At 36.9% G+C, this 21,511-nt stretch overlaps 1 protein-coding gene and 1 long non-coding RNA gene across 2 annotated transcripts in view; one reads left to right on the forward strand and one right to left on the reverse strand.

Moving 5' to 3' along the window:
* The first annotated feature begins 4,064 nt into the window (after positions 1 to 4,064).
* On the forward strand, positions 4,065 to 11,757 carry LOC131420150 (uncharacterized). The gene is made up of 4 exons (XR_009223486.1): positions 4,065 to 4,138; positions 6,448 to 6,573; positions 8,102 to 8,203; positions 11,413 to 11,757. It is a non-coding gene; the product is annotated as an uncharacterized LOC131420150 (long non-coding RNA).
* The window catches only part of LINGO2 (leucine rich repeat and Ig domain containing 2), a 368,701-nt gene continuing 358,522 nt past the window's right edge, over positions 11,333 to 21,511 (reverse strand). Inside the window, exon 3 of the mRNA XM_058565933.1 lies at positions 11,333 to 14,131. Coding sequence (XP_058421916.1) covers positions 12,276 to 14,096 — 1,821 coding nt within the window. The 5' untranslated portion in view covers positions 14,097 to 14,131 and the 3' untranslated portion in view covers positions 11,333 to 12,275. The remainder of the gene's footprint in view (positions 14,132 to 21,511) is intronic.

The raw sequence follows: 21,511 nt of genomic DNA on the forward strand, positions 1-21,511 counted from the left end.
ATGGTGGGCCTTATAAAAAGAGGGAGAGAAAGAGACATCTCCCTCTCCTGCTGGGCACGCACCAGGGGAAGGCAGCGTGAGGAGAGTGAGAAAGGAACTGTCTGCAACCCACAGAGAGACTTCTCACCAGATACTGACCCTGCTGGTGCCTTGATCCTGGACTTCCCAGCCTCCAAAACTGTGAGAAATAAATTTTCATTGTTTAAGCCACCCAGTTATGGTATTTTGTTATTCAGCCTGAGCAAAGATACTAATGATTTTTTTTTTTTTTTGTACAATTTCTCTAAATTACTATGGCAGAATCTTGGCCCAGAGATTTTTTTAAATCAGGTTCAATTATTTTCATCTCATTTCTTAAAGTTTCCTGATTGATGGAAATAACATCTCCTGGTCATTTCTCATCACTTGCAGTGACATTTTGTGCTGGGGCGGGGGTGGGACAAAAAAAGAGGTCCTGTTACCATATACCTTGGAAAGCCTATTTCTTCACACTCATCTGTCATATGTAATTCCATGGTCAGCCTTGAATTACAGATCCCTCAGAATTGGCTTTTCTTGATTTCTTTCAATTCTGAATCTTAAACAATTTTATTTTTTTGTTTCCCAAGTATATGTGATAAAAAATTGAGTTATACCAATGAATGTAGAAGAACGCTAAGCTTCTATTATAATATATGATTAGTAATGCAACACTATTAATCAAACATTAATAAAATAAGAGAAGAATAAATGCTGTTTTAGAACATCCAAAAACCAAATACAATTTTTTTAGGAAAGTATTTTATTTTTGTGTCTCAACAGATGAAATTCATAACCTTGTTTTCTGATAAGACAATTCAAACATACAAATCAATTACAACAATGTGCTTATCAGCTCCCCGCTCCCGCCCCTGTATTTTAAAGCAACTGACAGTTTTGAAGGACAGCAAGACAATAGGGCTTAGCTAAACAATATGGCAATTAAAAATGGCCCTCTAAGAAAATAATTACAATTGTTGTTGAAAAGAGTTTGTCCTTTGAGCAAAACAGACTGCGTGAAAAGAATCATCGTGAAATGAGGAGGATTATAGCTTCCCTTCCAAGAAAAGGGAAAAAGGGATGTATGCTAAAACAATGGTACAGAAAGCTAGGGAATCAGACTGAAAACAACAGAAAGCCCTAGGCAATAAATTTCTCCAATACAATGCATCCCCTTGATGATATCCATTCAAACTCTTGTTTCATATTGAAATAAGTAATTCTTCCCCCACCCCCAGCACCTGGAAGTGAATAATTTTATTATGCTTTGTTAAAATTAGTTTAATAATTTTTGCAAGCCAGTATCTCAAAGAGAGGGGGGTTTGTGATGAGTCTTGTAGAGGTCATATAGAGGTCATATTAAAGATAAACCAAGCCAACTGACGGTCAATGCCATTTTAGATTCTAGTTGTAAACAGGAGTAGACATATCCTGGTAGACCTGGCACACCCAGGGGGAGAGGGGCTCATACTCAATGACTTCATCCAGCCACTCTAAATCCTGTAGCACCTTTGTAATAAGCCCCCCCATTCTACATACCATTCCCTCTTGCTTTCATGGTAAGCCTCACAGCACCCTTGTGAGGTAGCTAGTGTTACGGTCATTTCAAGAGATGGAGATGCAGAGATGTTAAGTAGCTTGCCCATAAAGAAACATGAATCCAGTGACAGAGCCCTGGGAACTTTTCCTCCAGATCTTTTTAGTACTTAACTATTCTGACTCCCTGAGAGTAGATCATTAAAGCAGGTAGGTCCTTAAAGCCAGATTAATGCCTGGCCAGCTGGACAGTAAGGCCCATCTCTAAACCACATGATTTGGATGATAGAATGAGAAACACGTTGTGATCAACAAGGAAGCCAAAGAAATTAATGTGGAGAAATGCAGGATTAAAGTTTGGACCACAGTTTGATAACGACTTTATTGATGTGCTGTTGAGTTACTATGAAAATGGATACTCAGTAGATGTTGTATGATTAAATAGTTGAATGAGTGCATGAATAAATGAAAAGAGTTTGTGCTTGGAAAACAGAAAATCCAATTTTCTACATATTTTAAAACAAAAAGCTGGAGAAATCTGATTTCCAATTTCTAATCAAGGATAGGAAGGAAAGAGTTAAGTAGATTCCTGAATTTTCTGTGGGTATGTATTTGAGCTAATACTGGCAGCATTTAAAAGCATATAAATACACAGACACTTAAAGTGACTTTTAATATAGAGTTTGTGTATTTAGCGGTTTGGAACCCAAACATGAAGATCAATATTAGAGACAGTGCCCCATACATAAACACTATGCATTTTCCTTCAGATGAAATTCTCTTGTACATACCTATCTTCTCATGGCCATTCAATCGGAAAACTGGTGCTCTCCAGTTCTTATAAAATGCTATTTTGAAGATACATCGAACTAAGACAATGAACCACTCTTCTCTTGACTCACCAGCCAGGCTGCACTTTTTAGTTACTTTCTGTTTCTGTGAACCCATTTTTTCACTCCAGAAGACTCAGTACAGAACACAGTTGCCATGTATTGAAACCAGCCCTGCATTAATACGAGCAACTTTCTTATTCAGTGCCATGGAAGGCTCTTGAGACCACTGACGTAGAGGCAACCAGATTCTCCGGGTGCTGCTAAAATAGAAGAGCTTATGTAAATCATGATAGTGGAACTGACTTGGTAATCTCTTTGCATTGCACATTTGTTCTGTGCTCGGTGAATTAATTTCCAGTAAGATGTTTGAAATGATACACAGTGAGGCTTAAAGAAGCTCTAGACACCATGGTATGGATTTGTGTGTGTGTTTAAAGAAGTGTTTATCTAACTCTCATGAGAGCTGTGAATATATATAATAGATGTAACCTATTAGTCTTTTGTACTTCCAGCTAATAGCCCGTGGCTAAAGGAATAGATTAAATGTAGTGAACTGCCTCTGTACTATGGTACTAGCATGCTTGATCTCTTCTGCTTAGGAATAATATGACTAGTGATGCTGCAGTTAGAAAGGTTCATATAAATGTTACCTTTGTCTTAGAGGGGGATCTGGTAAATAGATTTATCTCCCAATATGACAATGAACAAAATTATTCAATATATTCAATGTAAATCTAACTTTTGCAGTCACATATGAGATTTAAGCCTTTCGAGCAAAGAGGTAATCTATTTAGTAGGATGTTGCTTTTTGTGGAGACTCTCCTTCAGTTTTCATCTCTCATACCCTGACTGCTTAGTGATTGTGTTCTGTTCTTAGTATTCCTTATTACCAACAGAAGAGTGAGAATCCTCAGAGAAGCCACATATTTTCCATCTGCCTTTTCTTTTTCCTTATCTTTCTCCAGATGGTTCTTAGTAATATGTATGTATGTATGTGTGTGTATATCTGGCATTAAAATACATTTAGAGAGAAGAATATTTAGAGAGATTTGACATGTCCCAATATTCTGATTTATCCAGTTAAGAGTATTATGGAAGGAAACAATGCCTCCATAGCTATACCAAGCGATTTCCTTCTCAATCCAAATTTTTTGATAGAGGGTCATAATTTTTGCATTTAGTTGTTTATAAGAGTTGATGAAAGGCACCAGAGAGACAAGCCCTAGAAGCCATTGTTTTCAGGTTTTCCACCAATCAATGGCAGAATTCCCAGCTGGATTTCCCTTCAGGAATCCCATTAAGGTTTCTCAATTTCCTCCTTAACTTAGCCTTATTCCACATTAATTTTCACTTCCTAGGTTTTAGGTCTGACAGTGAGGTAATTAGGAAAAGAATATTGGGTTGTATAATAAACTTATCTGTCTTAAAGGGAGTAGGTTGGAACTCATAATTTTTATTTCAACTCTATCAAATGACACAGAAACATTAATGGCCAACTAGTTGGAGCAGTATGCTCATGACTGAGGAAAATGAGAGGAAGAAACTCCCCAGAAACACAAAAGTATGATGGGTTTCTAAATTTATGAAATAGCACATGGCCAGAATGTCTTTATAAGTACAGAGCCAGAAGCCAGGATGCTGAGTTAAAAGTAGGTTTAGCTTTCATTTAAAAATTTGACTTCATTATGTTATCTTCTTCCCATTGTTTAAGGACAAGTCTTGAAGTATTGGAACCATCTTCTCCCTGATCAGTGAGTTTACTGGACAACCTAACTTGTGATAAATTCGTTGGCAGAGGTATATACCCAACACATTCAGAACCGTGTTTGTGGAAAATCTTTGTTCCAGTCATGCTAGTTTAGTGGTATAAAATGAAAGCCCGCTGTCAGAGATGTGACTCTTAACCAAGTGGCTCTGACATTACAAGAAAATCTTTGAGGAGAAGAAAATCCCTCTCTGGTGGCAAGCTCTTCATTTTGCAATTAAAGAATAGCAAAGGGGGCCTTCGTGAATTTCTTGCTAGCAGTCTCAGAATTTTGAGTATTTGCTGCTGCCTGGAGGTGAATCCCCAGCTGTCTTGTCATTTATCAATATGCCTTCCAGGTACCGTTCCTGTCAGCTTTGTGCTTCCTTCTCCACTTACTCCCTCTTTACTGAAAGACAGCTAACAAGTTACAGGGGGTGAAGACAGTACCATAAGGTGACAGCTCCCTGAGCACATCTCCCTAAAGCCCATTCCCTTAGGTACCAAAGATAAGGAGAGCACCTCCACTCTCAGCAGAAAGATCGCACAAACATAGTTTTTACATTTTCAATTCTTTTCCTCTTTAACACTAGACCAACTTCTCTTCCCCTTGTTACCAATTTGTCTGAAGATGAGAGAAAATATTTTTCTCTTTTTAATTTTTTGTGCCTTCCTATCTTACACGATGTCTTGAATCATTGATAGATGATGTTGTCGTCTGTATGGCTTGCTGAACCCTTCAGTTCTTGCTCAAGTATATCTCATGCCTAAAGTCATGCCCATTACTTGCTCACGTAACCAATTCAAATGAATTTGACATACTTCTGCAAGGGATACAGGATTTATCTTCACTAAAGTAGAATATCTTTATAATGTGGTTGATATTACCTAGATTTAGATATCCACAGGTCAGACCAAGGCCCCTTGGTAATTTTGCGTAGGAAGAACCTAATAGCCTAGCTTCTGATTTCTCTGAGTGATCTCCACCCACCTTGGCATTAAAATCAGATTCCATTGGACCTGCTTCTTCTCTGACTGGAGGTTATTTGCAGATTATTTGATCTAATAACAGTGCTAAAGGTATTTAAGCAACCTCATGTTCCCTGTAAGGCTCATATAACCTACCTCTTTCAATAAGGAAATATTTTCTGATATATGACTCCAATCATCTTTTATTACATTTCCTTTCTTAAGAATACCCCAGTGGATTTAACTGAGGTGTTAGATGCTTAAGCCCTTTATATCAGTACGGAAAACATGTTTTCTTAACTTATTTTACATGTTAATAAAATAAGTTAACTTGTTTTTACATGTTAAAAAAAAACATGCCTACAACAATAAATCAATAATAGTCAATGAGACACAAATCTAAATCAAGATACTTTTTTCATTAACACTAATTTTTGAGAACAAAAACAAGCTATCAGGCGGTTTTTAAAAAGTTTTGTAGGTTGTTGGTTAGTAGCTTCCAATCATGGGCTATCCCAGAATAAGATTTTGATAAAACACATTAAAGAAAAACACAGACACACATTGTTTCTTTTTTTTCCCCCTCCTGCTCAAGATTATCAACTTTTAAAACAGTTACATTTTAAACACATAAAAAAATCAAACCACATTACCTCACATATTTATATATGTATATATAAACAATAGCTTTTAAGTTAGTTATGATTTGAGGCATTCCATACCATATGGAAAAGACGTAAGACAATTGACTTGCATATCAAGCAACCCATGTGTGTGTGGTACACCTGATTTTGTAATAGGAGGAAAAGAGCGTGGTTTTTTCCAAATAGCCTCTAAACAAAGTTTGTTCATGACTCAATTCCTATCTCTTGTTATCACATAGATATGTATATGAATCAGTGTGTGGCTGGACACACATTGTTATAAAGACTGGGAGAATTTTTTTGGCAAGTCTGAATTAATCTCCTGCTTAATCATTATTTGTTGATTATGTGGTATTGTAGACTGTATTGATCATATTGTAGTGGAGATTAAAGATATTAAAGCAATTTAGAATAGGAAGTGTGCAACAAAATGAAAAAAGTTAACATGGCAACCAAATTTCTGACATTTTTTTTTTTTTGTCCCTGTAGAAATAGGCACAAAATCTTTGACTCAGACCCATTTTCAGTATGGAACGTTATCTTTTGAACTCTATGGGAATTAATATGGTTAAGCAATTTAGTAGAATGTAAATTTGCATTTTTGTTGTCTTCTAATGGCTATTTTGCACAGTAAAGGTAAAACCGTCCTTAAAATATGCAGTGCTCTCTTGATTATGCCAGCTCCTTTCTCATTCTGCTAAAGGTATAAATAAAGCTTCTATTTAAGGCTGGCATTATATCAACCCACCTGCTTCTAGAAGAGAGAGAGAGAAAAAAAATCGGAATCACTCAACCTGCGGATTGCTGTCAGCTTGTGATGATATGAATGGTAAGTCTTTACTTTTAAAGTGGTATGTGAGATAGGCTGGAGGGTGTTTTTTTTTTTTAAAGCGATTTCCAGTTTCACAATTACCCAAGAATTTCTGAGTACCGATGAAAGAAGACTTATCCCTGGAGAGAGCATTCATTGATGAGGTATGACAACAGCTGGGAGGTGACCGTGGTGAGTAAGGCAGAATGAGGGATCATTTCCATTGTGGTGTCAGGAAAAGGGGCAGGAATGTGAGGGCATACCAAAGCTTTCCTCTCTCTGTGGGCTCTCTCAGGGGAGTTTGTAGTCCCGGCTCTTTTCCTCCTTCCCATTCAGGAGGTTCTCCAGGGAGATGGAGGCGGGGATGGGAGATATTAAAGACCTTGGCAAACTGGAAAGGGGCAATTTGGGGCACACGCAAGCTTTTCTTGAACAGATTCCCATATGAAAGAGGAACATCAGCTCCAGGCCTGTTTTAGAAAAACAAATCTTTTGCAAACTTCTTAATCGTGTCTTTTTTTTTCTTTTTGCTGCAAACATTTTGTCCTAGGCAGTCTGTTGAAAATCTCCCACAAGATAAGCAGTGTCCATTCTCCAACATTTTTTGAGAAAATATACAGCTACATTTACTGCTCCCAAAACAGACAAACCAACTTTAGATTCGAAGACCTGCCATTAATTGTTGATTTAAAACATAGTTTACTTGGCAAAATTTAGGAAGTCTAGGCTTATGGCCCCTAGACCCAGTTTTTGTTAGGTAACATAGCTAAAGGTCATGCAAATCAGCCATCATTTTGAGCTCATAGACTTAGGTGTTGAAGGTGTCCTTTCCCCATGGTCCTACTTATACCAGAGTGAGAATGAGCAGGCTCTCTTGGGAACGGCTTTTGAAGGAGTTAAGGGGAGAGTAACTGAGAGATTCCTGTCAAGTGTTTGCCAAAGTACCAGGGAACATCCTCTGTTGTCTAACCACAGCATGCAATTCTGAAATTAACAGGTGAGATAGTATTTCATTCCTCAAGGCTTTCCACACACAAAGGCAGAATAACTCCAAAACTCCTCAATCAGAAAATATCAAGGATTTTAGCAGAAAGGATGAAGTTCTCAAAGCCAATGGTAGAAAGTCAATGGAAATAACCAGGTACATGATGCACTAGTGTAATGAGGAATGTTTCTAGGATCTAACTCCAGTAATAAAGATGATAAATCTTTATTTAAGTACTGAGTAGAATGAATAGCTTTGGCTTCAAAAGTTTTGTTACTAGGTTCACAATTTGCAGAATCTACTTGGAATAGCACATGTGAGCTAAAAAGGTGACCAGGACATAAGGAATAGGGATAAAAAAGACACTGATGAAAGTTAAAGAAGAGCATAATCTTTGATTCCTTCTTCAGTTAGAAGGTAACTATAAAAATGAGTAATAAAGGAAATAGGATTAAAATGGATCCAAGATTCTCCCTCCAACCTTTCTTTAAACACTTGATGTATCTTTCTGTCAGGTCTTAGCCTTCTAAGCTGAAAATGATGAATTTTTTTCTTTCCTAGAAAGCCTCAAGACATAGTCCTTGTTGTTGAACAGCTTCTGAGTACAGTCCCTGAAGTTAGAACAAATTTCTTGACATAGAGATGAAGGGAGACCCTGGAAGGGTAAGTTAATTTACATGGGGCTCTACTTAACTTTTTTCAAGATCACATCCTCTCTTTTGCACTTTCTAATGTATGAATATATTTGTTCCTACTTGAGTCATGGAAAATGACAAAAGTCAAACTTTAATGCAGATAAGATTTAAATAATCCTTTTTTAAAAAGTCATAGAAGATTGTAACTTCTGGGCTCCTCTGAGAACTGAGGAGAACAGAATATTTGACAGAGCAATGAAAAACAAATCCACCTTAAACACTGTAGGGCCCATCCAGAATGCCTTTGTACTACTGGGGCGTTGTTGGTGATAAGCAAAACTTCTGAGAAACTTGAGCAAAATTAGAGTTCTGACAAATGTTTTCAGGAACTAGGAAGTACCAATCTTGGCAATTCTTGGTTTACATTTTCAAACTTTGAGAATATTTGCAAAGCTCAGAATTATAAATGCAACGAAAATGGAAAGAGATTTAAAAAAAGTGAGTAATGTGAGAATTTGGAAAAGTAGATATCCCTTGCCAGGAACACATTAGGCCAAATCATTGGATGAGTTACCATACTCTAATAACAGGTATTTCAGACATTTGAGGACCTGGATCAATTCTCTCAGACCATTAGAGCTCCAGTTAGGGAATTTTTCCTTCTATAGATTTAATGCCTAGAGGGAATAAATACTTCTCCAAAAATGCTTGATATACGTATTCAGAGAACTGGTCAATCCAGAACTAAATGCTGAGCCAAACCAACTGTATTTCATTGTAGGATACCTTGAGAAAAATCCTTTGGGAAGAAGACAATTCAGAGAGGACTACTAAGGGGAAAATTTGGCCCATGGTGCTCTAAACTGTTATTCTCTACCATGGTCTAGTTTGATCTTAACCAAGAGGTAATCTGAAGCCATAGCGAAAATTCTCTTTGTGAAACTTGATGCTGGAGCCCCAGAGCTACAATCAATGGACCCAAGATCAGAGCTTTGCAGATATAAAAAGGAACCCAAGATCTGTACCAATAGTGAGAATGTAGAAAATTAAGTAGCCATTCAATTACCTGTAAATCCGTTATTAAGATGCTTCAGGGAGAAAGTAGCAGATTCTCCTAGGATTATCTGGCCAATATATTTTTATGATCAGATCACTTATGCAGGTGGTATAGTTTTTACAATCTATTGGAGCCCAATTCAAGTAATAATTTTACTCTTATTAGAAACATTGGGTTTAGGAATACTTCTGAAGAGTACTACTTTAGTCCAGTATTGACCGAACTGGGTTCTACAGAACTCTAGTTTTTCAAGATGTTAACAATTACATCATAAAAAGAAGTGCTTCAGGCTCAAATAAATTAGAGAAATCTCAAGGTAAACAATATTAAGCAGAATTCTCGTTTACAGGACTATTCAGAGGATTTTTTAGGCTCATATAGATTTTCAACCTCCAAGAGGTGGTTACAGAATGCAGCATTTTCCCAATTTATTAGTCTTTTTTTGGGACTCTTTTTTTGGAAGAATGCTTATTAATATTTTAGATAACTATTGTTCCACGGATCAGAGTATGGAAACCCCCCTGAGAGTGCAATCTCTCTTCTTCCAATGGAATAATCACTAAATCTTTTCACTAAATCTTTTCATGGATGGGTTAACTTTAAGCCACTTTCATTTGGCTAAGCGTTGTTAGTCAACTTTTATTTTCACAGAAAATAGCAGTTAGAATCACAATGCCTTTTTATTAATTGCTCCCTATTTCTCTTATTTTTGTTGTTGATGTTGTTGCTGGACAATTAAGTTCTTCTCCATACAATGTTGCAAAATACAGTATTTTCTATTAATGTTGCAACACTATCTCTAATATCTCTCCCCTTTAACTTTCTTCTTTTTTAAATTTGAAAGACCCAATTCCATTTGCACACACGTTGGAAATGTGACAAAATTTACAGCAGATCTTGATTTGTATTGTTAGACGTAAATAAGGTAATTCCCACAACTAGGAAATGAATTTCTAAAAGATCTCTGATAATCATTAGGAAAGTCAAATAAAAAATGACTCAAACAGGCAATTCTTCAATCTTTCTATCTCATTTTCCACACTTTATTAAGGGAGAAATGGGTTTAACTATGCTGTTACCCAATTGGCAAAACAATTTCTGGAACTGTCTCTTTTTTATTGGAGTCAATTTCATTTTACTGAAGTTCTCAAAATTTCAAATACTTAAAAAAAAAAAAAGCCATGCTTTTGAAAGTCAAACCTCTAATGTGATATGTCAAGAAACAAACCCCAGAGACCTTCTACTCCATCTCACATGCTCTCCAAAAGGGGGCTCATTTTCAGGTCCCTCTCAAAATGTGCCAATTATAGACATTTCCCCTCTGACCTGTGCTGATTAAATATACCACACTTCATAAATACACTCTATAGTCAATTCTTTGTCAGGTCATACGAAAATATGCTTTGAAAGCCTTTCACTCGACAAATGGAATGGAATTTAGCCAAATGGAATTATGTCTCATTTGAACTAGATCACTGGTGGTATGGCATGATGCCATCTTTTTAAAAAACTATCATGTTTTAGCTTTCAGTAACAATCATTAATACAAACAGAATTGACAAATATCCTTGGGTCAGAGGAGTAAAAGTGTCAGCACAATTTAACATATTTATAGGGGTATAATCTTAGTTTTTCCTCAGTAGAGAAAAACAAATCAGCAAGTGCTTTTTAATCAATCTCCCTTGTTTTTCCTCACTTCTTTGAAAACAAGACGGATTCCTCTTGTCTACACAAGGTAATTTTCAAAATAAAAGCCAATATCTACTTGGTAAGGAAGCTGGGAGAAACTCTGAAGTTGCCCATTCAAGGTAATACTGTGCGTACGGTATTTAAATAGACAACGTCAGAGTGGCAGTAGCCAGGTGTTTCCTTTGACTGGTAGCAATCCAGCCTTCAGACAGCGACCACGTTTTAACAGATCTTTAGTTGGATTAACACTATGTATGTGTGGATCACCCTGGTTTGTGTTGGCATCAGAGAGGAACTCCTTATCCAAAGAGCTTTTGAACATCTGAATTCTTGATCTCAGCTGCGAGGTGAATATTACCCTATGAGTATATATAACAGTTACATCCTCTTCCATTTTTTAATTAACCCATTAGTAGCAACTGACGCAAGTTAAATCAAGTTGCGGTTAAACGGATCACTTTCATTTTTAACACCTACCTTGCATTTTACAGGTACAACTAGTGGTACACCACCTTCTGGAGAAACCAAGGGCTTTGTTACAGTAAACTGGTCCAGTGTGATGTTACAAGTATAAAAAATATTCCATTCTGTATCAAAACTAGGCACATGCCTTTATTTATAGTAACAGAAGTCAACACAGTTGAGCAGTTTTGCCTTGGGTCCTGTTTCTCGGCATCCTACATCAGACAAACGCATCTTTCAACATATCTCCGCCCAGAACTCCAGGGATCTAGTCTCAGGTTATCTGTATGTAAAGGAAGGTGAAAACACACGTGGATCTATAGTGGTGAGTAACTAAAAGCATAACCTCTCATTCATATTGCTTTAAAACATATACAGCATATATGTTTCCAAAAAGAAAAAAAGAGTAAAGAATATATTGATTTCTTTGTGGTGTTGAACCAACAATATGGTATGATGCAAGGCTTTAACAAATGGTAATCATAGATACAAATTTTACTGTAGAATATGTTTTAGACAAATGTGTCTTTTTAATATGTAAATCCTACATTGTAGGTTCTTCCTTTTTATTTTTTCTTTTGTTTTTGCAGTGGTAGAAAATGTTGAATAACTCTCCGTGAGCATGAGCCAAAGGTTCAGGTTCATTACTGAGATCCCCAGAATGCCAATATTTGCAATGCAAACAATTAGTATCCCACTGTGTGAAGGGCTCTGACACGTGCCTGCCTGCCTTTAGGTGGAGAGTCTCCATAAGATGTCCTCCTGCTTTCGTGGACCCTGCTTTGACACAGGGGCAGCTGCACTAAGCTGCCTTTTAATCTAGTAATTTACTGTGCCGGCTGTCTTACTGTACCAACAATGACACAGAAACAATAATGTGAGTGGTAGACCCTCAAATCATTTTCATGTTGAACCGCCTGGGTCCAGCCACCTCCCCTTCCACAACAGCACCATTGTTTTTTCGGGGCACATACTCAAGGTCAATGCTGTTTTTGTGCTTGCCTTTCCCTCGGCTCCACACAAAAAGGAGGAGAAAACAAAATAAAACCACTCCCAGGAATGTGAAACAACCCATGGCTGTAGACACCAGTATTGTTTTAAGGTCCAGGGAAAAAGTGTTGGCATTGGTGCCATTGGAAATGGTGTCATTGGAGTCGGTCATGTACATAGGGGTCCTGTTCGCATAAAGGAAGCGGTCTGAAGTGAATCCTTTTACAGTTAAGGAGGCTGTGAAGGTGTCGTTCCCAGCAGCATTGCTAGCGATGCAAACATACATCCCACTGTCTTGATCCTGGGCAAAGCGAATTTCCAAGGTGCCATCACCCAACACAGTGGCTCTTCCATTGGACTTGGTGGTGATAAAACGTCTTCGAGGGGTCACCCAGGAAATCACAGGCTGAGGGTCTCCATCAGCGTTGCATTCTAGCTGGACCGTCTGCCCTTCATCCACTAGCAGATGTTGCAACTTCTTTTCACGGATTCTGGGTTTTTTGCAGGTAAAGTAAAAAGAAAGGGCAGTGCTATGGAAGTCCTTGAATGACCTCTCACGAATGGTGTCTGGGCCAGCACACATGGGCTGCTGGCCACCGAACTGCAGAGTAGGATGCCGCTGCAGGATCCAGAGGAGGCGGCAGTCACAGGCCAGGGGGTTGTTGTTAATGCTCAGGACCTCCAAAGCCCTAGGGGAAGAAAATACATTTTCTTCCAAAGTTTCCAGTAGGTTCTGAGACACGTTGAGCACGCGAAGGAAGCGGAGCCCTTGGAAGGAGTGAGGCTCAATGGTGCGGAGCTGGGCCCCCACTATATGAAGCTCCTGAAGGCGGATCAGGTCAGAGAACATGCCTGCTTCAATAGTGCTGATGGGATTGTAGGAGAGATTAAGGTGGGTCAGATAGACCAGGTGTTTAAAGGCAAGGAAGGGTACAGTGGACAGATTGGTATTGGTGATCGAGAGGGATGTGAGGTTGAGACCATATAGGCTATTGGCAGGCATGGTATCCAATAAAGGCCAATAGTCAATCTCTAGGTGTTTCAGGTGGAACAACCTTTTAAAGGCATACACGGGCATATTGTTGATATTGAGATGCTTCAGATGCAGGCTGATGAGGCTGCGGAGGTGGGAGAGGGCTTCTGTTGGTACTGCTGTTAGGTTGCATTTCTCCAGGGTGAGTTGCTCCAAGCTAAGCAGCCCACTGAAGGCCCTGTGTGATATATAAACCAAATCATTGTCCCCCACTTCCAGAGACTTCAGGTTATGCAGATCCTGGAACATGTAGTCCAGTAAAATGACAATCTTATTCTCACTAATGTCAAGCTTGGTGAGGTTGGATAGCCCTGTGAATACCCCCAATGGGACCAACTTCAAGCGATTGCCTTTTAGGCGGAGGGAACGTAGGTTAAAGAGATTGTTAAATGCTCCTGGCTCCACATTGGCAATGATGTTGTCACTCAAATCTATCTCCTCCAGCAGAGGATATGATATGAATTCTTCAGGATTGACGCTTTTCAGTCTATTCTTGCTGAGGTCCAAAATTTTGGTCTCAATAGGAATGCCCTCTGGGATGGCAATCAACCGCCTTCTGTGGCAACTAACAGATTTGTTCTGGGCAGAGCACTCGCAGCGAGCAGGGCAGCCAATGGTGGATCCCATGAAGATTAACACCACAGCCAGACCCAGGAATGGCTGCCAACATGATATGGCCGTGTGAAGCATGACTCTGCCTCTTGGTCTACACCTTGGTCACGAGCCTGCAGGAGAAGAGCCAAAAGAAGGGAAGGAAGAGAAGTTGAGCTAGGACATAGCTAGGTAAAGGGACAAAAATAAGACAGAAAGTACAATGAAAAGGACCCTGGATTTGGAAGCATACAGATTTGGTCTTAAACCTGAGAGTTGCCATTATTAGCCACGCGATCTTGGATGAGTTGGATTAGTTACTTTCCCTCTCTGCACTTCAGTTTTCTTGGCTGTAGATGGAGATAATGGGTATGATAACAGTAGCTTCCTAGAGTTAACACAATTTCAGTATTTGACAACTATAAAGTGACAAATACAGTGTCTGGCAGACTGTGAGGCGAAACAGCATACATTTCACAAAAGGCTCTATTTTGAACTCACATAACAGAAGCAGAGGTCAAAGACTAAGAGCAAACCTATCCAGTTTGAATCAATGTCTGTGTCTCTAATGTTTGGGACACCATCCTCTCGTTCAAAATGAAGTTAATAGAAGCTTCATTCAACATCAGACCCCGAGGTTCACAGGACAAAACAAATTTACATTCAACGCAAGAGGTTGGAACATTTTTCCTTCATATATAAATTTTTTATTTAAAAAAAAGAAATTTCAGTTAGCAAGTATACCTCTTTTGGAAAGCAGTAAATTTTGATTTATGAAAGAATTTTCTTTTTTGAGGTAAACAAAAAGATCCTCAAAATCTTCTTGTATGCTTTGTGTTTATCATAGGGATGAGGCAGAATCAAGGTACCATAATGGCCATGATGATAAAAATGCTTTCATTAAGATTTTAGGTTAAATGTGGAAGAGTGAGAAGAATCCTAATTTTAAGAAAAAAGTGTTTTTAAATAACAAGTGAACTTTCTTTCATATTCAAATTCAAACCCAGTGAACTTGTAAACTGAAAATAAATAGGTATCAAATGAGATCGGAAATGAGTATGTTTTAAATGTAGATAGTTAAGCAGACATTGAATTTACTGCTCAATTGAATAGCAAGAGGTGTGCTGTTGAGCTGTGCCTCTCAACCTGAGATCCCCAGGGGTACGCTTCATCCACAAACACCCTATTTTACACAAGGTTAAGTAGTTTAAAACAGTACTTTTAGATTAAAGAAACAGTATTTGATAAACTTCAATATTCGCTCTAATTGTAAAAGAACAATTAGCATAACAGTACAGTTCTCTAATCACAGGGTTTGCATATGTTTATATGCATTGCTGTATCTATCTACATCTAAACAAATCTATCCGTAAAGAAACAACTAGGATCAAATGTAATGGTTAATCACTAGAAAAATGCCCCCAAAATGTAGAAACAAGGCAAAGACTCAGAAAGTGCCAGCAAAATCAATTATATGGGAGCAGAAGTGTTAAAATTGTTGGAAAACACGTGGCAAAACTATCATTGTTTGTAGATCAAATTAATGTCTGTCTTGAAAACCAAAGGAAATCAACCAAAAAATTAGTAGAACAAATAGGAGAATAAGTAAACTATGTTACAAAATAAAAATATTTTCTTATATGTATAAAAGTTAAAAAAAATATTATTGTAAAAAATGATTCCAGTCACAGCATCTCTGAAAAAAAAAAATCAAATTCCTTAGAATAAACTTAACAAGAAATACACAAAACTAATATGAACTATTCAGCCCCACTGAGGAAACAAAACGGAACTTACTAAAAAGAGGAATATATCACGTATTTTAATAGAAAGATTCAATATTATTAAAGATATTAATTCTTTATCAATAAATACATGTATTACAAAGATAGTATTTTTGGATTTGAAAAGTTAATTCTGAGGTTTATTTGGAAGAACATAAATGTGTGAATAATCAGAAACATTAGAAAACAGACTTACCCTACAAGATATTTAAACATAAGTTGCAAAACTGTAATAATAAAACAGCATGATAAACAAAAATATACATTCAATGAAACAGAGAGTAAGGAATTATATCTAAATACATTTGAAAAGTCAGCATATGCGAAAGGTGGCATTTTAATTCAGTTAGAAAAATATAAATGATTGGGTAGATATTTAGTGGGGAAAGTTGTACATCAACTTTACTTGTTTCAATAAAATAAGTTCCAGATGAATTAAGAATTAGAATGCAAGAAAAAATTATGTACTAGAAGAAAGTTCAATAACTTCATAATTAGAGTTGAGAAGCATTTTCTGTGAATAAAGCTAGAAACCATGAAAGAAAAGAATGATTATTTGATTGTATGCATTTAAAAAATAATAGTATAACAAGAAAGTAAACAACATACACACACACACACACACACACACACACACAGGCAATTGCTAAACTGGAGAATATATTAGACCCGTATAATAGATAAAGGATTAAAGATAGTACTAAATAAATAGCTCTTATCAATCAATAAGGAAAAGAGGTGAATGTTAATAGAAAATTAGACAATGAATATAATAAAAACTAAAAGCAGCTAATAAATATATAAAAAGATGACCAACTTCACTAGTAAGCAAAGAAATGCAAATTAAACAACAGAGATATATTATTTTTGCCTGTCAGATTGACAATCTATGCCATAAACATATCCAGCACTTCCAAAAAGAGGGTAGATCTTATGAATCCTTTTTTTTTCTAGAAATGTATCATAAGGAAATAATTTAACTAATGTACGTAGATGTTTGGTACAGGTTCATCTGGGTTCAGTTTGCTCTTTTTATTTTTTTTATCTTCTTAAGGTGGAAACTTAGAACATTGATTTTGGACCTTTCTTCTCTAATAGAAGCTTTTAAAACTACAAATATCCCCCATTCATTGCTTAACCGCATTGCACAGATTTTAATATACATTTAAAAAATAATCATTTAGTCAAAACAATTTTCTAATTTATTGTGTGCTTCATTTTTGACTCATGGATGGTTTAGGATTGAGTTAGCTTATTTCCAAGTATTTAGGTCTTTTCTAGAGTCTTATTGTTTTTTTTATTTCTAATATAATTCTGTTGTGATCAGAGAACAGACTCTGTAAAATTTCAGTCTTTTGAGATCTCCTGACATTGTTTTATGGACCAGCATATGATCAATCTTGGTGACTATTTCATGTGCACTTGAAAAAAATGTGCATTTGCTGGTATTGGGTGTAGTGGTCTGTAAAAGTCGTTAAGGTTAATGTGGTTGATTGTGTGATTCAGATTTTCCAATCTTAGTTATTTTCAAAGTTATTCTGTCAATTACTGAGAGATGTCTGTTAAAATCTCCAGCTATGAATGTAAATTTGTCTATATATCCCTAAGTGTTATAGATTTTTGTTTCATGTATTTTGAAGCTCTGATATTAAGTGCATGTTCAATTTCTGATGTATTGATCTTGTGAAACATGAAACAAAACAGGTCACTTATGTCTAAGAGCTTTAAAATGCAGCTGGAAGCCATTAAGGAAATGGGTCTTATGCACATTCTCATCGGGTAGAACGTGAACTTTTGAACTGAATAACGCTACAAGGAACCTGCAGCTCATCACAGCGAAGGACTTTTGCCTCCCTCTAGCTACAGTTTTAACAATCAATTATGTTTACCCGAGATTAGCTTTCTGCGGGACAATTCCCATTAACATTCTTTGTAATGCAAACCTCCCTCTTTTACCTTTAAAAGCCCCTGCCCTTTTCTCCCTAGTGGGACGCTATTCGGGTTGCTACCTGAATCTGTGACCTCCAATTGCAATGCTTTGATTCCAAAATAAATGCCTCTCTGCCTCTCATTTTGACTCTTTATTTTGGGTTCACCTTTTATTATTAGAAATAGTCCATCTTTGTCTCTAGTAATATTCCTTGTCTTCAAGTCATTTTGAATGATTAACATAGCCACTCTAGTTTTTTTAAACTTAAAGTTTTCATGGTATTTCCATCCTTTTACTTTCAACATATTTGTGTCTTTGTAAAGAGCTTCTCTTATAGACGGCATGTGGCTAGTTCTTGCTTTTGATTCAGTCTGATGATCTCTGCAATCTGCCTTTTGTTAGATTGCTTTGTCCTTTTAAACCACATATAATTACTAATACGATTGCATTTAGGGATGCCATTTTGTTATTTGTTGCTTGAATTTTTTTGTTCCTTTCTTGTCTTATTCTGTTTAATCAATTAGTTTTTAGTATTGCAATTTCTTCTTTTGACTTTCTATATATATTTATTGACATTATTTTTATTTGTTGTTCTAGAGATTACAGTATACATCTTTAATTTATCACAGTCTATTTAGTTATTATCAAATTGCTTCAGGTAAAATATATAGTAGGCTTGCGGCAGAATAGTTCCATTTACAACCCCCTCCCCCCACAGTCCTTGGTGCAGAGAGGTGTAGAGAGTTCTAGGCAAAGAGAGCAATGTGTGCAAAGGCGTGGAAACAATGGAGAACTCTCAGTGATTGGGGAATTAATGTAGTCCAGAGAGGTTAGAGCAAAAACAGCAGAGAAAGAGAAGAGGCTGAAGAGGTAATTAGGGGAATGATTTACCAGGATCTTGTAAACTGTGATAAGCTGTTTGCACTTTATCCTGAGGGCAATGGCAAGCTATTAAAGTGTTTTATGCAGAAGAGTGATACTATCCGATTTACATTTGGGGAAGATTAATCTGACTGCAGCATGAAAAATAGATTTACAGGAGGGAAAAACTTGAAGCTGGAAACTCAGGAAGCTGTTGCATTAATTCAAGCCAGAAAAAAAGTGGTCACCATCAGGGTCATAGGTGTAGGTTTGGATAAATAAATTCAAGAAGTATTTTGAAGCAGAATAGATATGCAATAGTTATGGATGGGTTGTGAGGGGCATAGGAGAAGAGGCACAGATGATTCCCAGCCCTTTGTTAATAGATGGGACCTGGTGTCATTCACTGAGCTGACAAGCTTAAGAGTAGTAACAGGATGAGGAATTCTTGGTTCCCTCAAATGTGTCCATCACTGGGCCAAGGTGTGTGGGTTCCCTGGGCAGATTAATGATTTTCTACCCCTTTCTACCCCTTGGAAATAATATTTTTCAAGTACTTTTTAGTATTTCTTTGGTAGGGCAGGGAAAATGTATTTTCTACAATTATGTGACTCTTTATGTTCAAACTAAAAGTTTTATTACACACTCCATACTTTTCAATTTATTTTGAATTGATGGTAAAGAGTGAGTTATTGTGTTTTATAAATTCCACTGGGAAATACAGTCTTCTCTGGCGGAGTATGTTCAATCTACATATCACCAATTAGATAAGGAGATAACTGACATCCTATTTCTGATTTATTTCAGTAATGGTTTAGGGAAAAGTTATTTTATTGCTTAGATCCCTTAATCTGGCTCTGAGTGTGTCTAACCTGGAAATGACAGTACCTAATTCAATCATGGCTGCAGCTTAACCAGAAAGGAGCTCAACTAATGTGGATAGTATCTAGTATTTTTTTTTCTTAAAAATTGGTTACTTTCGTTCCAGTCAAAGTGAAGGACCATCACAAAGAAGGATGGATAAGCCCTCAGCAAGCAGGCAGCCGACAAGCTTCCTTCAGATCTGGAATACTTCTCCCATTCTACTACTGTCTTTCAGCTAGGCAGAAGTAGTTAATTTTGGGCCATTTCTCATCGCAGTTCTTTGATGTAGTTTGGAAACTGTGTAGGAAGGTTGTGCTTTATTATTCTCGTTACAAATATCTCTCAGTTTTAGTCTAGAAGGGCACGCTGCTGACTCCAGTTAGCTTTCACTGTTAGCAGAAGTCTTGCAATCAAAGCTTTCTTGTAATGTCCTACTGTAACCAAGGTTTGACAAGATGAACTTCGTTTCATTAAGAATAAAGCGAGAAACTAAAATCTGTAGGGAGCTGACTAGGGCCTTTCCATTAATTCTGATCAAAGGGATTTTTAGGCACAATGATTACTATCTTTTTAAACTTAGTGTGTGAAGTTGGATATTTTCATACTTATGCTTTTTGTGTGCTGGGTATTTATTTTACAGCTCATTCTATTAGTGTAGGAAACACAAACAAAAACATCAGGAAGTGGACTTAAAGAAGCAATGTGGAAGAATAGAAATAGCAAAAATTTGGACTCAGAAATACCTGGCTCCAATTCTGAGTTTGACATTTGTTAGCTGTGGGACGTGGGTAGGCTGATTAACTTCTATGATTCTCATCACCTCCTCTGTTAATTTGTGATAATAAAGCAGAAGAAATGTGAGGATTAAAGGTCATGTATATAAGATACTTAGCACATAATAATGGCTGTCTTTATTATAATTTTTATAGGATAATACTTTGGTTTGTTGAAACAGTATCCAACAGGACAGAAAGCATGCCAAAGAAAGAAGGATTTCCTCTGAGGACAGAATAGAATACTGGAGAAGGAGGTCCTCAAACAGATGATACAGTGATAAGGAGAAAAAAGAGATTGGCAGAATGGAGACAGAGAAATGGAGAGTCTCAGACAGCCATAATTTTTAAAAATACAAGTAAGAAAGGAAAGAGATGATGGTTGCTGTATGTTGTTCAAAAAGAAATTTTAGAAGAGAAGCGGCTGCTTTGATGGATGATAAGGTAATGATAAATTGCTTAGCCTGGGAATTCTGTGATTAATTTAGTTCTCTGACTGGCAATGAACAAGGGCACAAAACAATAAATGGATAGCACAGAAATCTCTTTAAACCTTCACACTAGCTAATGATAGGGTGGTTCTTTTGGTTTCTTTTTCAGTAAAGCTATTTCCCAAATGGAGAGAGGTGGGTGATGAGAGAGGTGAGGTGGGAAAGAAAAGAAAGTAAAGGATTTAATGAATAAAGTTGTCCAAAATACATCTGCGGTTATAACTTCTAGGTATCTAAAACTGTAAATTTAGAAATACTGGTCTGTGCCAAAATCAGATACTGAGGAGTTGTGAAAGTTGTGTAAAACATTTGAAAACTAAGAGAAATCAATTTTAGTGTGAGCAAGTCTTGAAACTCACCAGGGTTACCTAAGTTCTTTAAAGTACCCAAGCAAACTTGAGATTGAACCCCTGAGTCCCCAACCTGGCAGGAAACATTGGATTTGGATTGTCTTTCTATAGAATAAAATTTATCCTTCTAAGTGATCTCCAATTACCCTCCAAAGCCTTGTATTTTTACCTTTTTCTCTCTATTCATTTCTGATAAGGAGGAAGTGGGAACTCTCAATATTAAGGCTCAACTTCAAGAACATTCAAGGGGAAATGCAAACCCAACATGACAGCCAGATTTGGAGAGCATCCAATGTGTTTTATATTTTAAGATAATATTTTTAAACAAAAATTACAAATGTAATGATAAAATTACTCAGTGGCTCATGCAGGTAGGTAAACAGTTACCCACCATTGTAGATACATCTCAATTAAGCATATGCAAATTACCAATTCTATAATAACTGAAGATAACATTTTGA

This window comes from Diceros bicornis, chromosome 22 (genome assembly GCF_020826845.1).
Source record: "Diceros bicornis minor isolate mBicDic1 chromosome 22, mDicBic1.mat.cur, whole genome shotgun sequence".
NCBI lineage: Eukaryota > Metazoa > Chordata > Mammalia > Perissodactyla > Rhinocerotidae > Diceros > Diceros bicornis.